Source organism: Ochlerotatus camptorhynchus, unplaced genomic scaffold, assembly GCF_037179485.1.
Source record: "Ochlerotatus camptorhynchus isolate MF236.1 unplaced genomic scaffold, CSIRO-AGI_Acam_v1.1 ptg000182l, whole genome shotgun sequence".
Classification (NCBI taxonomy): Eukaryota; Metazoa; Arthropoda; class Insecta; order Diptera; family Culicidae; genus Ochlerotatus; species Ochlerotatus camptorhynchus.
Genome location: NW_027040672.1, coordinates 2,404,707 through 2,422,798, shown reverse-complemented (window position 1 = coordinate 2,422,798; position 18,092 = coordinate 2,404,707). Strand labels below are relative to the sequence as shown.

Below are 18,092 nucleotides of genomic sequence, written 5' to 3'. Positions count from 1 at the left end.
TCGCATATCAATCCCATATGGATTTTGGTCAATTTTAAGATAATCAGTCCCATCCTTAAATTCAATGGTCTAGAGGTGCAGTTGCAGTTCTGCTTTTTGAGTTGCCATATTTTTCCCTGATATAACATAACATACAAGCATAAATGCAACTGATTTAAACTTGAAAAACATATTTATAAATTTACAATGCTTTTTCAAATATTTACATGGGAATCGCACTTCGTAGCTTCGATTGCCATTTTCTCAATGCCTACTTTTTCCAAATGGGACTGATTTGGGATTATAGGCAGTAACGGGTGATATACATCTTGGAAGCCTTATATTAATCTTATATTGCAAAAAGGGCTCTGGCGGGCCAGAAGCCGGTTTTTACGTGATTTTTAAAGCGGTACGTTTATAACACTTTTACATAAAAATGAATTTCTGTCTGTCCGTCTGACCCTTATAGACTCGGAAACTACTGAACAGATTGGCGTGAACAATTGTATGCAGGGTTTTTGGGGCCGGGAAAGGTTCTTATGACGGTTCGAGACCCCTCCCCCCTTTGTAAGGGGAGGGGGGGGGGGCTCCCATACAAATGAAATAGAAAAATATAGCATGCTTTTTTTCAATCGGCGCATAAACTCAAGCTAATATTTAATCCCGAGCAAGGCCGGGCACACTCAGCTAGTCTCTAATAAAAATAACCATAAAGAGAGCTTAACGACGTGTTCGGGGTATCATCCAAACCATTTGTGGGATAGTTAACCCATCCGGGATACAGCTCGTTTATGGTATTTGTTTATTAGGGGATCACATTATGTGATTTGGGCCTAAAGTATAAAAAGTTATAAAAAATCTTACCGTGTGGGGTTCGCTAGAGTAGGAAGCCAAAGGTGTACTTTTGGCTTCTTACTCTGAAAACAAATCTTAAGTATATTCACATCATCAATGTTATTGTCAATAATTCTCCTTCGCGTCAATATACTGATACGTGTGGGGTTCGTTTTACTTACGTAAAAGTTATGTCCCATGTAGGGCCCAATCGATCCTTAGACCAACATTACAGCCATTTCCTCTAGTTACACATTTTTCCATCGAAAATTGTGAAGAGCATTCAGAAATAGACAGACATTAAAGGTTTATTTAAATCCTTTCGATCTACGAGTACATACACTACTAAATATATTAATACAATGTATCCAATTCTGCGTCGATCACAGGGATTGCTTCCGGAGTGGATTATATTCTTCAATATTGATTTCTTAAGCTAAGCGATATCCTTACATAAAATTATCCGTTTCTCTTTTACACCGGCAAATTATTGGAAACGGAACTACGGAACATCTGTCCGAAGAACTTTACACCAGTCATTCCGCCCGGGATCGCTCCTAGGATCATCCACAGTAGTGTAATTATTTGTGCCACGGCAAATAGCACGGTTAGGGCGGTGCTCTGTTCAACCATTGCAAAGTACAACGTCGCTGTAAGGCAGCAGCTGTACGATATGGATAGGGCTAATCGCTCCCGGGAAAACATCTGCCGGAACATGGCCGCAAAGCCGCTCAGGAACGAGAAGCTGGAAATAACATAAAGACAAATTTCTATCTTCTACTTTCATCTGAAGGCAAACCTCATGATGAAGAAGACGCTTCCCAATGTGTACAGAAGTGCGAACTTCCTTGCTTTGAGAATCAACACAGGAATGTAAAATGATGACACAATCATACAGAAAACTCCCAGTCCTAGGCACGTCACAAATCCAACAATTCGCTGTATTCGGCTCTACAAAAGGAACAAACAAGTCTTGTTGTTCAAACGAAAATCTATCGTATTTCACAATTACTCACCAATTTCGGGCAACAGGTATCCTGGGGGTCCTTAAGCCAACTGTTTGCTTCACTCTCCTGGTTCTTGCCGAACAGTTTGCCTACCAGACTGCCGGGGGTGGACATCGAGGGAATCTTTGGCATTTCGAGTTTGAAGCTCTTTTTCTGATCGCTCTGCAACAGCAGATACTCGTCCAAGTCTTTCTTCAGGTCTGCCATCGTGCTGCAGTTGGTTAAATATAATATTTTCTGCGAATATTCCACTAACTCACTGCACTTTACGCTTTTTGACTACGGGACTTTTCGCTTCTTATGTCTGCTGCGGTTCATATCAACCCACGTATCATGTTTTGCTAGTGGCGCAGCTGTGGGTGAGTGCCATTTGTTTACGTTGGGGACCAGATGCTGTCATCGCAAAATTGCGATTAAAAGGGTTTGTCGACTAAAGTCGAACAATTCTACGCCGTCGAAAAAATATTGTAGGGTAAGATGAGGCAAGATAGGTCAGCTAGTACATTTTTTAATATATTTGTTTCCAAAGTCAACAGGTTCGATACTACCCCAGTATTTTCAAAACCAGCAGTAGTAACTATACCCTAATAAGAGATAGTCGTAACTATACCCTATAAAAATACCGTACCCCAAAGATAACCCAAGAGATAGAACTATTCCACAAATGGTTTTATGATACCTTGAACACGCCTTTAAGCAAAATAACCATAACAGTTTGATTAGGGTAAGTATACAAGGAAAAACCTTCGTTAACTATTCGCAGCTCGTTTCGTACAGGGCTGATTCTAATGGCCGTAAGCTACAACTCGGATTAACTTTTAATACCGTCCCTGTTTGGATGGTCTGCAAAGTGGTTGCTTGAAGTCGTGTTGATTAACTCTGATGTCGACTGTCGAAGCAGCCGGACATTCTTGGTCGGGTTTTTTATCCGAGGAGGAGGGGTCCAAGAATTTTTGACTGTCCCCCTTATTCTGCGCCGCGAGTATATTTAGAATAAACATATCTCGATGAACATTTCAAATGGTTCTATCTGCTTTGATCGATTCTCTTCATCGACTTTCTCTTTTGTCAATAACTCAGCTGCAAAACCTTTCCCTGTTGTATTTGACGTTTTGGACGCTAGATAAGAGCCTCCTTTATCAAACTATGTGATAGAATTAGCGCGAAATCTGTTTACATAGCAGTGGTTATGAAAAGAGAACCCGCATAAACGCGAACCATCACATGACCTTACCGATAATGGTTATAAATTGTTTATAATCCCTGCTAAACTTCAACTGAAATGGTTATGGAACTTTATATGAACGTTTGTGTGATAAAGTTTTAACCTTATGTATTATGGTTTTTTGGAAGCGGACCTTACAAATAATGGGTTGTTAAGAACCATTACCATTCCAAATTCTTGTTTTCTCCATATATTTTCGGAAAGAAAACTATACTAAAACCTTTTAACTTATGGTTTGAGAACATTAATGGTTATGGTTATGGTAGTCAGTAAGGTCCATTAATGGTTTTGTAACATCGATCAACTTTATGTGGAATATATCGCGAATTGGTTGCCTGTAAATTACTTGTTACCAATTCACAATATATTTCACGTAAAGTTGAGCGATAATACGCTTATGCGGGAACGTCGATGAAGAGAATCAATCAAAGCAGATAGGACCATTTGAAATGTTCATCGAGATATGTATTTTTGTACGCATAGCTGTCAAACCAAACAAAACCAAATATTTTCAACACGAATATTTTTTAAAAATAAACGTAACATTATTTTTATTTTAAACATTGATTTCACATGACTTCAAACATGGAATACGTTTGAAATCAACCTATTTTTTGTGACTAGAACAAACTGAGTTTACGTTTTTTCTACGTGAAATGGAGAGTCACCTCACCTCACTCGCGGTGCAGAATAGACCTCAGTGTGTAATAAGTATGTTATAATAAGCGTGACACAGGAGGGAAGGGAGGGGAGGGGGGTCAAAAAAATCGAAAAAAAAAATTAAATATGGATGTGATATTAAATCGCCCTGCATAGCGTGTGTTCTTCCCTAATAAACAAATACCATAAACGAACTGTATCCCGGATGGGTAAACTATTCCACTAATGGTTTGGATGATACGTCGTTAAGCTCTCTTTTATGGTTTTTTTTAGGGTTGGTGTTTTCCTGCTGCGCAACGAGTGGTGTAGCATGCATTTCGACCAGTCTACAGGACCCTGCACTGGGTTGATGGTTAATGTCAAAATATTTGTTTTGATATTTTAATACCGTTTTTGTGCACCACCCACTTTCGCCTTTCCCTTATCGTGTATGATTACATTCTTCTCGTACCAAAATTAAAGTGCATCGATTAGTTTTGTTAGTGCAGTTTTCCACATTTTATCGATCCAACTTGTGACAAAAAAAACGAATCATGGGCATTACGAAGGAAAGTCTGTCCGATATTCGGGAGGAGTTCGAGAAAGCTCACAAGAAGATCGACGAGGATAGCAAGAATGACCCACCGACAGAACCGTTCCGGTCGCACTACGCCGCACGGGATATTCTGCAAGGAGTGCAGCGCAAGCTGAAGAATCTGCGTGACTCGCTGGATGCAGGGTCCGACGCGGAGCTAACCGTGAGGTGCATTTTGGCTAATGTACTGAAGGACATTGGACGGATTTCGATTTTCACGGAGGAACTCAGCAATGGGGAGTTGGTGCTAAAGGAAGCGTTGCAACTGGTTCAGGATGATAACGAAACAGCGTCGGGAGTTAATGCGTACATTGAGGTGTTAAATCAGCTGGGAATATTGTACTGTAATAGAGGAAGCTTTGAAGAATCGAAAGCTATTTTGGAACAAGCCATGGAGAATTATGAAACCGTGAAAGGGAATGCGGATTTCGAGCCATTGACGATTTCGGATCTCTTTGGAACAAAAGATGAAATCGAGAAAGGAAAAGGATTGTTATTGTTGGAGAAAAACCATACACTAAGTTTGTACTATTTGGCGCAGGTCTATGGTTATCTGGAAGATTTGGTAAAGTCCGCTCATTACTGTCATCGAACTCTGAAGCGGCAGCTAGATTACAATGATTACGAGCATGTAGACTGGGCTCTTAATGCGGCTACTTTGTCGCAGTACTACTTCCCCAAAAATTACCTCTGCCAAGCGAGACATCTGCTAGCAGCAGCATCCTACATGCTGGATCGCTTCGAGGAGGAAGTGATTCCCAAGGAAACGAATCCGACGGTTAGAACGGAAAAGATTGAAACTCACCAGCACCGTTCGGCGGACGTTGCCCGCTGCTGGGCGAAGTACGCCATTCACATTTTATCTACTAGCAAGGATAGGCTCTGCAACGATGATGGTGAAGAAGGTACTGAACGGCAGAACGCGGAGAGTTTAAGCCCAGTTAAGGAAATAGATCGATTTATCGGCTTGGAAGGATTGTCCGTCTACGAGGATCAGATAACGGATGAATTCTGCTTGACGTTGGATGATGCCAAGTTGGTCCTGTTGAACGGGTTAAGTTGGCTGAATAAGGCTAAGGAGTACTATACGAAGGAAACGGAAGCGTCCCAGTACGCTAAGATTGTTCAGGACATTGCTTCACTGTACAAGCATTTGGCGTTTTTCGAAGATAACGAAGATAATCAATGTAAGCTGTATAAAAGAAGCGTGGATCAGTTGGAAGAGTTGGACCAGGTCTTGAACGCTACGTACTATCAAACTATTTGCAGGTATGAGTAGTTTTCCATTGAATATATTTTTTAGGAGATTTAAATGGTTTTTTCTTCTACCAGGGAGATCTGGTATGAACTGGCTCTGATCTACTCGAAAATGTTGGACGTGAAGCTGAGCAAACTGGATTCACTTACCGCAAGCGAACGGCCCTCGCCTCATGCGTTGAACAAAATCAACAAGCTCTGCGAGAAGAGTATTTCCAAGTTTCAGAAATTTCTCGAATCCTACAAAATACCGCTGGACACGCTGGAAGTCCCCGCCGGCATCGACAACTGCGAATTGCAACCCGTTTACTTTGCTTACTTCCACATCGGGCGGTTGTACTACAAGGTCATCACGCCGGACAGGAGGATGCAGCTGGACAACGTTCAGAACAGTTTTCGGTATTACCATCACTTTGTCAAGAGCTGCGAAGAAAATGAAATCGTCGGGGCTCACTTCAAGGCTGAAATGGGCGTTTGCAAGGAGATGAATACGCTTCTGCCGCTGAAAATAAAGAAACTTATGAACGAATTGAACGAATAAGAACTTACTGGGCCAGTAGTAATTTGAAGCGTGTGAAGTGATATAGGTACACAATAAATGCTTGAAACGAAACGTTTGCATTTGATTTCACATCCATTTTGATACAGTAGGTATATTATATCTTTTTTTTTCTTTATTATCCTTTTCGAGTAACTTTGTTTGTCTTTACATTGTTTTCAACATATTCCAGTGGTTAATCGTTAAAAATTTGGCAATCAGTACAACATGTTCATTATAGGCTTGTTATTATAAGTTATTCCTCTAGGTGAGATATGTGTAAGTGGGAAATATTAGTATGCTTTCCAGTGCTCCTCCAAGGTGGAAACGGTTTTGCGTTAATATTTAACGTTTGTTCGATTAATTTAGAATATGAATGCCCATACATAAATATACTTACCTGTGCATTCACTGACTGTTAAGTCTTTCAAAAGCATCCGATAACATATTACAATAATTGTTACTTGGAATCTTTTTTTTTCTCCCATAATACATAATTAACGTTAACCAACAGACACTGATTTCTTAATCTGTACCTACATGAAGTCTTTGCGTTTGCTTTTCAATTTAACTAATAAAATAGTATCTCGACTAAATAATCACCATTCATAAAAAAAAATATACTAAGTAAGTCTACTTGTCCTAACATCGCAGATTCTTCATATCATCATCACTTACTCGAATACTTTCCGACACGAAGTTATTGATAATAACGTCTCATACCTGTTTTTCGAAACTCTTACACCAATCTGATCCTTCTGGCCAAATTTCTTACATCCTTCCAATCTGCCCTACCTAATAACGCTTGTGCTGGTTGCAGCAGTGAATGCGATGCAAATTTTACTCAATATACAAACAAATTATAACACAACTAACGGAAAACTCTGTCTAAGCCTAAAATATTGAAATGAACATCAATTTATACTCGTTTGCGTGTGTGGCACCCGAAATCCGACCGGCTAACGGTTAATACTAATGCTCCGCGCTCTTATTCAATCAACGGTTCCGAATCGCTCTGATTGGTTCCGTCCAGCACCCGGCTCACGTACCGATTGCGGATCGATTCCGGTGCCACCGACTGCTGCTGCTGATCGGCATTGAGTGAACCCTCCGAACTGACCGGTTGGGTGTTTTCCAACGTCTTGTTGGCCGCTTCCGTTAGGCTGCAATCATAGAAAGGGGGAAAGATTGAATTAGTATATCGTTTAGAATCGACGGAATGCAAAAAACAGTTGGTCATAAACCTTCTACTTATACCGGGCATCATTTCTTCTAGTACTTCAAGTTCAACCGAAGGACTCTTCGCTCTATATAAATAATATATATTATAAATGTTAATCTATATTTTCCTGTAAAAATATCGGAGCTAACTGCTTTTGAGTGTTCTCCGCTGATACGCATTATGTTTTGCTGGCGTATAACAGAGTCGATTCCGCGTTTGAATTGAAATCCGGATTATGGTGCGTTGGATAATTTGCTTTTACTTCCAGATATTTCGTAAGTTAACAAGATCCCGGACTAAGTAAAATCTTCTATAGTCTGGGACTATTCAATATTGTACTTTTAAAAATGTGGTATATCCAAGGGTTAGGTCACTTCAGGCACCAATCTTGGGTCATCTTTTTTGACACTGTGCTGCAAGTATGCCGCAGGTGTGCCGATTGTGCCGAAGATACACTGAAACAAAATCCATTGGAAAAATACCTTCACGAATAGATTTTTGCAGAAAACAATTTAATTTAATTTTACTATTATTTCTATCAAAATTACTATGCATTTTGAGCAAGCATAGTAGTTTTGCCAGAATCATAGTAATTTTGTTAACATGAAACGCGAACCAGGTCGAGATTGACCGATTTGACGTGTGTAAGATAAAGATAAAGATAAAAGAGTAAGAAGTCAGTTGTCTCCTCTTCCTCTTAGGTTTGAATATCCTTGCGATTTCGGATTGAGGATGACGCGGGAAGTGGCGGGTGTGCACAATTTTGGTGTTTTGTGTTCATAGGATAATAAAAGTCCTGTGTTTTAGGGGTTTATCACAGACAAACCGACATGAATGACCACAGCAAAGACAATAAAATTTCTGACCACAGCACACTACTGACATCTGGCTCCGTCCGTGTTCGCGGGAAATATTAAGCTAAGCCATGAACCCGCATGGTTCGTTTCTGATCTTTTTTGGACAAATTAATTTATCTAGATCAAAAAATCCTATGGTTTTGACAGTTCGGATCACTGCACATTTAAATCGGCCGTTTAAGATTTTCGGGCATAAGTCAGAATTCAGTGTCATGTCGGTTTGTCGGTGGTTTTATAATGCCCTCAAAGGTAGACCAGAAACCTACCCTAATAAAATTTGCATGGTTATTTTGTTTAACGACGTGTTTAGGGTATCATCCAAACCATTTGTGGAAAAGTTCGACAATTTGGGTTATTGTTCGTTTATAGTATTTGTCGAGGGGGACGAAAGTCCCAGATTTATTCAAATTTTGTCCAAAAATACCTTTTAGTTTGATGAATTGATTTAAATCCATGCAAAATTATTTTATCCGAAATAATCACGTTGAGGACATTCCACGTTTTTAAAATGAATAATATCGTCTTTTTATCGATCACATCTCTAATATATCGGGTCACATTTCTATCTATCACATGACAGATTATTTATCATAGCAACTAACAACTCTCTGCTGCTCTTTTATAAGGGCCAATGTCGCAAACGTAAACAATGACTTCTTCCGCGAATTTCTCGAAGATGAAAACTCGCTCAAGTAAAATATCACCACCGATAAACCGACATGAAACTTAAACTTAACTCTTGATCAAGAATCCATAACGGCGGATTCAAATGTGCAGCGATCCTATCTGTCAAAACCACAGAAATAGATTAGACACGAACCAACCCATACATTTTGTATGTGTGTTCGTGGCTAGGATACACATTTTTCGCGAACACGGCGACAGCTGTCAGTTTTGTGCTTTGATCTGAAATATGATGATATATAGTATATTTTGTATGGTCATTCATGTCGGTTTGTCGGTGATATCACAATGATTTTGTAGAGGTAGAGTCACCCTATCGGATAGAATTAGTGTATTGCATGTATAGACTTTGAATTAGGAAAATTTAAGAACGAAGCCATTGTTTACGGTTACAACATTGGTCTTTATAAACGCTCAGTTTCGAGATGTTGAGGTGGATTTCGTTAAAGAGACTGAATTGGGTAAAGAGGCGACATCTTATCAATTTGACAGGTCTTCTGCTCGATTGGGATAACTTATCATATGATTTTGAAAGATAATCGATTGTTCCAATGTTGACATGTCGTCTCTTTATAAATTCAGGCTCTTTAGATTTCTTCAGAGTTCGATGAGGAATGTGGGTGCTTCGAATTCACGAATCGCAACCTGGATGACGGGTTCTGTCCAAATAGGTGCAACCTGAGTACTGCGAACTAACTCAAAATGCTTGTCATCTGGGAGCCGAGTCAAACTGTCAAACGGGAGCCAAACATTCAAAAGAGCTCTGAAGTCACGTAGGTAGTTACTTTTTTAACCACAAGTAAAGGTGTTGCCACCTACTGAAAACAAATTAAGAATTATAATTTTGAAACTGTCGAAACATCAACCTTAGTAGGCGGATAATGTAAATCATCGAGCGTGATGCTCGAAAAAGTGTTTTTATTTGATATTAATAATGCCAAAACTGGGTTGCTGACACAAGAATATAATCAAACTTTATTAGAGTCATATGAGCTTTATGGGCAGGTGTACTCCCATCACCATGTATACGTTATTTCTGGAGCAGAGGAAGAGGAGCCAAAAGTTCATTTGACAGCATGTATATACAATTTCGTGAGCTGTTTCAGCAAAACAATTTGAAACTTCGGAAGATTTTCAAGATGTTTTCTGCCGGCGCCGGTGGTGTAGTGGTAAGCGTTACTGCTTTCTAACACCCCGATGGGTCTGGGTTCAATCCCAGCCGAGGTCGGTGGGATTTTTCTGAGGCATAAAAATCTTTGGTCACGTCTTCCTTCGGAAGGGAAGTAAAGCCGTTGGTCCCGGCCCATGTGTGTTGAATGGGTGCGATATCCTACGCAGGTGTGGAAGCTGCCTTCCTGCACATTCGATTGCCGTCAATGGATGGCAATCGATGTCCGTCGGTGATTGGCACTAGATTACGGAACAGAGACCGATATTAAATAAAGGAAAGAAGATGAAGAAGAAGATGTTTTCTAGCTCACTTGAAAAATAAAATCGGCTGGGTTCGCAGTACTCAGGGGGCAACCGATGTCTGACCGAAATAATTGAGCATCTTTCGGGTGGGAGGCTGAGGTGGCTGTAAGACTCTCGGTAAGACCAAACAAGTTTTGGTTGACGGCTGGATTTCGGGAGTACTCAGTGAGGGGTTGTCAGGATCTTGCGAGGGAGGTTGTTGGTTGGAAGCGGTATAGGCCGACTATCCAGCATTTTATGGGTGCTTATGGCCGCTACAATCTGGCTGAGTTTTTGGTAGGGAACATATGATTTGACGTTTGGGTTGTGTCGTTTGACGTATAAACGTTTAGATTTGATCGTTTACACGTCAAACGACATCAAATCTTATGTTCCCTACCAGAAACTCAGCCAGATTGTGGCGGCCATAAGCTATCGTAAAATACTGGATAGAGTTCTCTAACACCGTTAGTATTAGTGAGCAGTTTCACTAATATAAGCGTTTTACTGGTTGAAAATAAAAAACAAACCGCTGTCAGGTCGAACACTTTGACAGCTGATTTCATGGTTGAAAATAATAAACAAATCGATTGTACACGGCTACACTAGCAACGTTGTATTGGTGAAATCTTGCGGCAAGAAGTAAATTGGCGTTGACGGCGACTCTGTAGCTCTTTACTCCTCTGAAAGGGGCTGCTAAGCCAGCATTTTTCTGATGTCTGCTATTTTTCACCCACACACTCACAACCAACGCAAAAAAAAAAACACATGCGGAATAAGCGACAGCTATAAAATACGCAATACAGCCGCAAAATTCGTATGTGTTGTTCAAGTTTGTTATGGGCTTTATTTTATAGCCCATGCAAGAGGGTACCGTCATACTTTTCAAATCCCAAAGTGAAAATAATTGGTGACAGTCCCGTGCTCCTATGGTAAAATCAGCCCACCCAACCAACCGTTCGTGAAACTTCTTCAAAGTTCTTTATACAGAAATAAAGATTTATGTCGGCAATTAATTATATGATTTGAGTAGTAGCTACACTGAAGATCCGAGAGATGTCGCCCCTTCAGTGGTAGGAAAATCAATTTTGCAGTATGGAGAATATCAGAAAATCCACGATTTGTGACTAAACATGCTTTGACAGAAGGAAACAAATAAACGAGTGTTTACCTTATCACCATAGTAATGTACTCGTGCAATTTTTGAGCATCTAAAACTGCCCATAAAAACGATAATGAATAAAAACTGAAAATTTTCATGGATTTCCAAATGGTTTCCTACCATTCCCATACATTCGAAGTGACTGGCCCTCTGGATGTGGATGATGTCAAAAACAACAAAACATGATTAATTCTTTACTTTAAATTTTCAATGATTTCGATGTACACATTTGAAAATCTTTATTGATCGATACTTACATTTAAGATTATTTCTTCATCGGTCATATGATAGTAATCTATAAAGGTGTCATACTAAATTTCTTTTAATTTCGATATGTCACTTGTACTTTAGTATTCTTTACAAATATTCATCAATAAATATTTAAATACTGATATCATCGTAACTTTGAACTTTGACAAAGAACAACAAAGATTGCCATTGAAGCACATTTATAATCTCCTTGTTATCGATTTGCATCGCTAGTTAAAGAGAGTTCGAAACACACCAGGTGACAGATGGCAATGTTTATATTATTTATCGACATATTCGGCATTTCATCGGAAGAAGCAATCTGCCGGTAAATGAACGAGAAGACCAATGGCCGCGACTCAGCAAATGTTTACTATTGTAGTTCTTCAAGTTTACGTCTATATATTTAATAACCCGTGATAGCATGCGTGGTGGGATTGTCGGCATTTTGAACCCAATGAGGAAAACTGATACCTTTTTGACCTAGAGGTCACCTAGTTGCACCTACATGGCTGACTGGTTGATGGTTATGACAAATAAATATTGAATTCATGTATGAAAAGATTTACAGAAATTTCAATACACCACATACTAGAGTGTGTTTGCCTGTCGTTGATAAGCTCTTCGTGGACCCGAGGATAAGCAACCCACAACGAAATCAGTACACCCCAGATGGCATGGGATCGAAACTAGAAATTATGCAGATAAAAAATCACAAATAAAATCAGCAGTTGTGTATCGATATTTTGATCTGGCAACACAATCGATATTTTAACATTGGTAACGATTGGTAGCAATATTTTGAGAAAGATCTTTATAAAAGATTCACGATTAGACTTATAGCATCTTTACAATTATTCATGAAATGGTGATGATATCGATTTTTCTTATGAATAGCTTTGAAGATCGATGTATAGAAAATTAAAGAAAATTAACGAAATGGTTGGTGGGTAAAATCCATAAGCAAACGTCAGACTGTGCATGGAACATAGCGGACTTTGTACTATGCGTACTATCCTTTCACTCCACCGAAAAATTCTATAAGAAACTGTCAATCTTTTCTAGAAGACACGATTTTTCGACGGTGCCGTCAACGCCGATAGACGGAGTGCCGGAGTTAAGCTTCTTCTTCTGCTGCTGATGGGTTGCGAATCGGGGAGTGGTTAGCGGATTTGCGAGGCGTTGTCGCTGATATTTAGATAGATTAGCGCGATCGGAATCCATGGGTCAGAGAAAGGGACGACGGTTATGGACCAGAGACAAAGGATGGAGGGGATGAGTATTTATGCCGGATACCCTTTGGAGGGCAGAATGACTAACTTGACCCTTGGGGTGGATGCTAGTCCTGTCCTCGATGACGAAAAGGTATCCTCAGCATTGCGTTGTTACGGAGTGCTCGTGGTTGAACGTTAACGTCGATTTGTTGTAGAATAGAAGGAAAATCGATTCTGCCCTGTAGAATGTCTGCCACAAACAGGGCCCTTGTCGTATCTTTTCGACTCCACAAAGGATCTAGGTGAATTGGGTTATTTCATTTTGAAAAATACATCGGTTTCTATACATCATCGAGAAGGGCTTCGTTTTCTGAGCACAACGATTTTTTTTCGATCCCATTTACTTCTCTCTTGATTTTTAAATAAAGATTTAAAGCAAACTAATCACTTAACTGTTTGACACAAAACTAACATATTGACAGTTCACTCCCATACAAAGTACCACCGAGGGGCGCTAAGATGGTGATTTTTGCTTATGTAATCACACTTATTTAAAACAGTTCCAGTGCTCCAAAATTGATGAAATTTTGGATTTCGGTTCCATTTGTGATGTTGATTACGAATATCTAATTACCTTAAAACCCCTAAAGAACCCAATTAACTGGCACCGACTTTCGTAGCTTGGAAGGCGATGAAGATCCCTCCAAGGGAATCGTCGTTGAATAGACTCTACTCTTTGTACACTGTTTTGATAATTGGGATTCCATACAGGGCAGCAGTAGCGACTTCAAACAGTAGATGTCCGTGAAACTTTTAGCTATCCTGAAAATGAAGCCGAGCGTTCTGGTTGCCTTGTTGATCACGTACGAGATATGCTGGCTGTATGTGAGTTGACAATCTAAGATGACTCCCAGATCCTTAATGTGATTACTGAACATTTTGTTGGATTTACAACCATGCGGTTCAGTTGGCACCAATTAGCAAAAGCGTTGAGTTGGAGTTGGAGAAGAGTCAGCGATGGCTCGGATTCGGAAATAGATTTTCATGTCGTTTGCGAACGACAATCGTGGACCATCGAGAACGAAATTGACGTCGTTGAAATACACAAGAAATATCAACGGGCCGAGGTGGCTACCTTGCGGAATACCCGAAGTGGCAGGGAACGAAGTAGGATCGGCAGTATTCACGTTGAAGACGGACGCTGCTGGAAATCCAATCCGTTACAAGGCAAGGCTAGTGGCGAAAGGCTGTGTGCAGCGGAATTATGAGGAAACGTTTGCTCCAATGGCCAAACTGAACACAATCCGAACGGTTCTGGTTATTGCGAACACAAAAGGACTGGAAATCCACCAAATGGACGTCCGTATAGCCTTTCTGAACGAAAAACTGGAGGAAAAGGTGTACATGCAAGTACCGGATGAAGTTAGAGCCAAGCCTGGTAGAGTTAGTCTGCTGAAGCGATCATTTTATGGGTTAAAACAGTTCCCAAAATGTTGGAACACAAGATTCAATACTCATATACTTGGAACACAAGATTCAATACTCATTGAATCTTGTGTTCCAACATCTTGGGTCAAGGTTTCATCCGACCGCGATACGATTACTGCCTGTATGTGAAGCTACACGGTTTTGGGGGATGAACGACTGCAAAAAAAACGACTAACGATTATGTTGAACTGTAGCCAAAATAATTTGAAGTTAAATTTAATCGAAAATATCTTATCAAAAATACTGACCACTCTCACGCTTTTCATATAAACATTAAGAAATAGCCACAATCTCGCCATCTACCGCTCAAAGGTAAAAGTTTCTAATTCATTTGATAGCAAAGATGTCAACCTAAATATGGGGGGTTTGCAAACTTGCTAATTTTTCGCGATGGATCTACATTTGCTCCCAGCGTAGCGCTACTGTTACACGGGATTTGTCGACAGTCAAAGGATGGTTTGCTGTCAATTACTCGCATTCGTTGGAACTACTAACGGTATTGACGGGCACACCGATGAATCCGAACATTAAATGTCCATTTTTAGTAAAGAGAATCAAAAACGACAAAAGTTACTGACATATTTTCAATGCCATAAAAATAAGAGTTGGAAAGAAGTTTTGTCAAAAATATTTTATTCCAAAAATATTGAATACGCTAATAATAATATAGAACTATATAACGATTAGCATGCAAATAACAACTATTTGAAAAATATATTTAAAAAAATATACAGTGCGTGATTTTTAGGTGACCCATCCTAGCCCCGCCATGCCCTAACTATGTATAACGAAATAGAACGGAAACTTCCCATCCGTTTGCCGAACCAGCCCTCAAAATGTTTCATAATCGCTCATTCTAGATAAAATGCAACATTTTCAGAGTCAGTAATTCTTGCTGGAATGAAAGGAGATATACTTACAGTTTACTAGTGTACAGCTCACGCTCCGCAGGGGACATGTTGAGAACACCGTTGTTGTTGGAATTGTACAGCCAGATGACAATGGTAGCCAGAAGCGAAACTGAAACCAACACAACACAAACACATGAATCGGGAAATCGAAGTAGAAATGATTCGATCTTACCAACTAGCCAACCAATGAAGAATATTTCCAGCATGAAGTAGCCACCTTTGTCGACAATCAAACCCGAAAACATGGAGATAACGGCCAATCCGAGGTTCTGCACCGACTGGCAACTGCAAAAACAATTAAATGATTAAACACAATAAACGTAAGCGTGGTTAGTTCGAACTTACATTCCATAGGCCGTGCCCAGTTGATACTCCGGGACAATCAACGCCACCAGTGGCCAGAGACTACTGGCCAACATGGAATACGCCATTCCCATCGTAATCATGGCAATGTATGGATTGTAGAATGTGAAAGCCAGCAGACCATGGGCCACCATTGTGACCAAGATCGATATGAACACCCACAGGACATTTCTTCCGGTTCGGTCCACTAGCAATCCAAAGATAGGGCTCGCAACACCAGCTACAATGTATACAATCGAATTCACCGTGTTGGCATCTTCCGGAGTGAAATCAAACTTTCTCATAAAAAATACTTTGCCCAAGGCAATGAAGGGGAAAATGGCCACGTAGTACGCGACGCAAATGACCGTCACCATCCAGAAGGAAGTTTTGAATGTTCTAATATCGGAAAGCTTGGCTACCTCTCCGTTCGGAGGATTATCGTTGCGACGTAGAATTCGGGCAGCTCGCTTATCCATCCAGCCGAGAATCAACGCACAAAGCATCGACATCACACAAGTTAGGGTTGCCAACAAGAGGACAACACCCATGCATTGATGGCCTTCGTAGCCGAGACTTCGGACGTACTTGTAGACGGGAACCATGACAAGGAAGTTGACGGTGCTGCCAACACGGGCGAATGAAAGCTGTAACCCAAACACCATGTTCAGTTCCTTCCCCTTGAACCACAGGACGGCATAGTTATTCTGCGCGACCGCCAACGATTCCGCGCCAATACTGGAAATAGCAAGATAAAGTGAAACGATTCCAACATTCAACAACGTTATGCGTACTCACCCGAACAGGAAGCGTCCCAGGATCATCAACCAGAACTGATTTATGAGTCCACCGGTGGCGAAGATCAGCTGACCAATAAGCAGGATGAACATGTAGATGATGGTCCCCAACCGGATGCCAAACACCCGATCGATTAGAAAGCCACCGATGAAACATAGAATCACATTTGGCCACGAGTAGATCGAGTAGAGCCACACGAACTGTGACGTCGAAAGATCCAGATCAGACTTGAACTTGTCCTGCAGTGCTCCCGGGTTATCATAACAGAAGTACGATCCTGTAGTAGCACGCGTCGCGATGAAGCACAAAGGGGGAAAAATAATCAATCATGGTACGTTCGGATGCAAACGCACATAGTTCGCAACTTCGCCATAATAAAACAGGTAATTGAGTCAAAACAATGAACTACTAAGAAAAACTCACCGAATCCAACAAGGCACATCAAGATCAGCGCCATAAAGCGATGCAGGGCAGAACTGGGATTACAGCAAGCACTGGTCCCACAGCCGGACCTTCCCTCACTCAGCTCATCGTCGTCGCTTCGGCGCAAAATTCTCGATCCAGTTGGCGGATCCTCACTGTCCGTGTCCGGCTGGAGGATCGGTCTTCGTGCTTCATCCTCATCGTACAGTCTTGGCATACCTCCCCCTCACGACGACAACAGATCGCCTTCTCCAGTAGTCCCTATAGAAAGAAGAAAGCAGACACAATTCGTATGAAGCAGTGATAATCAACTGATGCGGGCAGCCAGCAGCGAACAGATATTCTAAATAATGATGACGCCTTTTCTGCACTGATTATGTGTGCAACCGACGATGAATCAATCGCCCCACATACAACGTGACAGTCAGTAGCAGAATACTGATATTGAATAAATTAACCAAGCAAAAACCTTATGTATACAAATGCAGCATACAGAGGCAGCCAGCAGTAGATGACACCGATTTTCCCCACCACCCTAACCCATACAAGAAGAGCTGTCCAGTTAACTGACTCAGTTGCCCTTTCTAACTAGAACAAGCTGAACAAAAAAAAATCAATCCGACAGAATTTACTGATAAGGAGTTCCACCCCATTTTTTTCGCTATGCCAAATTATCAGCTAAATATATACGCACTTACCTTCAATCTTTTTTGCTGAAACCTTGGAATGTTTGCTCCTCTTCTTGATTAACTTGTAGCGTAATCCTTTGTCAATCAGCGACTTTTGTTGTTTGTTTGCTGGAGTTGAACAATCCTATAAAATCATTCCTCAACCAACCGTTTGGTGTTGGCAATGCTCGCGTACACTCTTTTCGTCAAAAATATGTTCTTCAAACTATGTTTTTTTTTCAACAATGATAAGAGTAATGTAAACAAAACTAATTTTTTGATCAAACACTAATCGATGACGACTAATAAATTTCAATGTACGCGAATCAAATGTCACAGGTGGACTGCGAAACGAGTGAAAAAAACGAGAGCACTGAGAAGATGCGAGTGAGAGAGAATCTGTGAACAACTGAGTTATCCGCGGAGCACACTGAGAAACATAAACAGGTATAGGATAGCTTGGTCGAATAGCGATTGCACCGGATATGATTTGTCGAGTGGTACCAGTCGCACAAAGGAGTATATAATTCAGAAAATGGCCAAAATTG

General features: G+C 40.6%; 3 protein-coding genes across 4 annotated transcripts in view; 1 reads left to right on the top strand and 2 right to left on the bottom strand.

Moving 5' to 3' along the window:
* LOC135702029 (major facilitator superfamily domain-containing protein 1-like) overlaps positions 1-17,867 on the bottom strand; it is a 40,500-nt gene extending 22,633 nt beyond the window's left edge. The window contains exons 1-7 of one of the 2 annotated variants that reach the window (XM_065222997.1): positions 17,575-17,867; positions 16,877-17,137; positions 16,454-16,730; positions 15,659-16,393; positions 15,486-15,598; positions 15,323-15,422; positions 7,031-7,237 (exon numbers count right to left, since the gene is read on the bottom strand). In XM_065222997.1, the coding sequence (XP_065079069.1) occupies positions 7,063-7,237; positions 15,323-15,422; positions 15,486-15,598; positions 15,659-16,393; positions 16,454-16,730; positions 16,877-17,093 (1,617 nt within the window). In that variant the 5' untranslated portion in view covers positions 17,094-17,137; positions 17,575-17,867 and the 3' untranslated portion in view covers positions 7,031-7,062. Of the gene's footprint in view, positions 1-7,030; positions 7,238-15,167; positions 15,259-15,322; positions 15,423-15,485; positions 15,599-15,658; positions 16,394-16,453; positions 16,731-16,876; positions 17,138-17,574 lie in introns of those variants that run through there. The other variant, XM_065222998.1, reaches the window with a different exon arrangement.
* On the bottom strand, positions 1,096-2,153 carry LOC135701989 (vesicle transport protein SFT2C). Its single transcript, XM_065222933.1, has 3 exons — positions 1,830-2,153; positions 1,613-1,764; positions 1,096-1,558 (listed from the first exon to the last, which is right to left on the bottom strand). Exons 1-3 carry the CDS (start codon positions 2,025-2,027, stop codon positions 1,288-1,290), a joined length of 621 nt encoding a protein of 206 aa, XP_065079005.1. The 5' UTR covers positions 2,028-2,153; the 3' UTR covers positions 1,096-1,287.
* LOC135701988 (KIF-binding protein) lies at positions 4,153-6,115 on the top strand. Its single transcript, XM_065222932.1, has 2 exons — positions 4,153-5,548; positions 5,612-6,115. Exons 1-2 carry the CDS (start codon positions 4,239-4,241, stop codon positions 6,075-6,077), a joined length of 1,776 nt encoding a protein of 591 aa, XP_065079004.1. The 5' UTR covers positions 4,153-4,238; the 3' UTR covers positions 6,078-6,115.
* Positions 17,868-18,092: the final 225 nt, after the last annotated feature.

What these genes read in the sequence shown, in the direction of transcription:
- LOC135701989 (XM_065222933.1), bottom strand. Translation starts at nt 2,027, where the DNA reads ATGGCAGACCTGAAGAAAGACTTGGACGAGTATCTGCTGTTGCAGAGC. An exon ending in ATACCTGTTGCCCGAAATTG is followed by an intron (nt 1,765 to 1,829) that starts GTGAGTAATTGT and finishes TTCCTTTTGTAG; the next exon opens with AGCCGAATACAGCGAATTGT. An exon ending in AGCGTCTTCTTCATCATGAG is followed by an intron (nt 1,559 to 1,612) that starts GTTTGCCTTCAG and finishes TGTTATTTCCAG; the next exon opens with CTTCTCGTTCCTGAGCGGCT.
- LOC135701988 (XM_065222932.1), top strand. Translation starts at nt 4,239, where the DNA reads ATGGGCATTACGAAGGAAAGTCTGTCCGATATTCGGGAGGAGTTCGAG. An exon ending in TACTATCAAACTATTTGCAG is followed by an intron (nt 5,549 to 5,611) that starts GTATGAGTAGTT and finishes TTCTTCTACCAG; the next exon opens with GGAGATCTGGTATGAACTGG.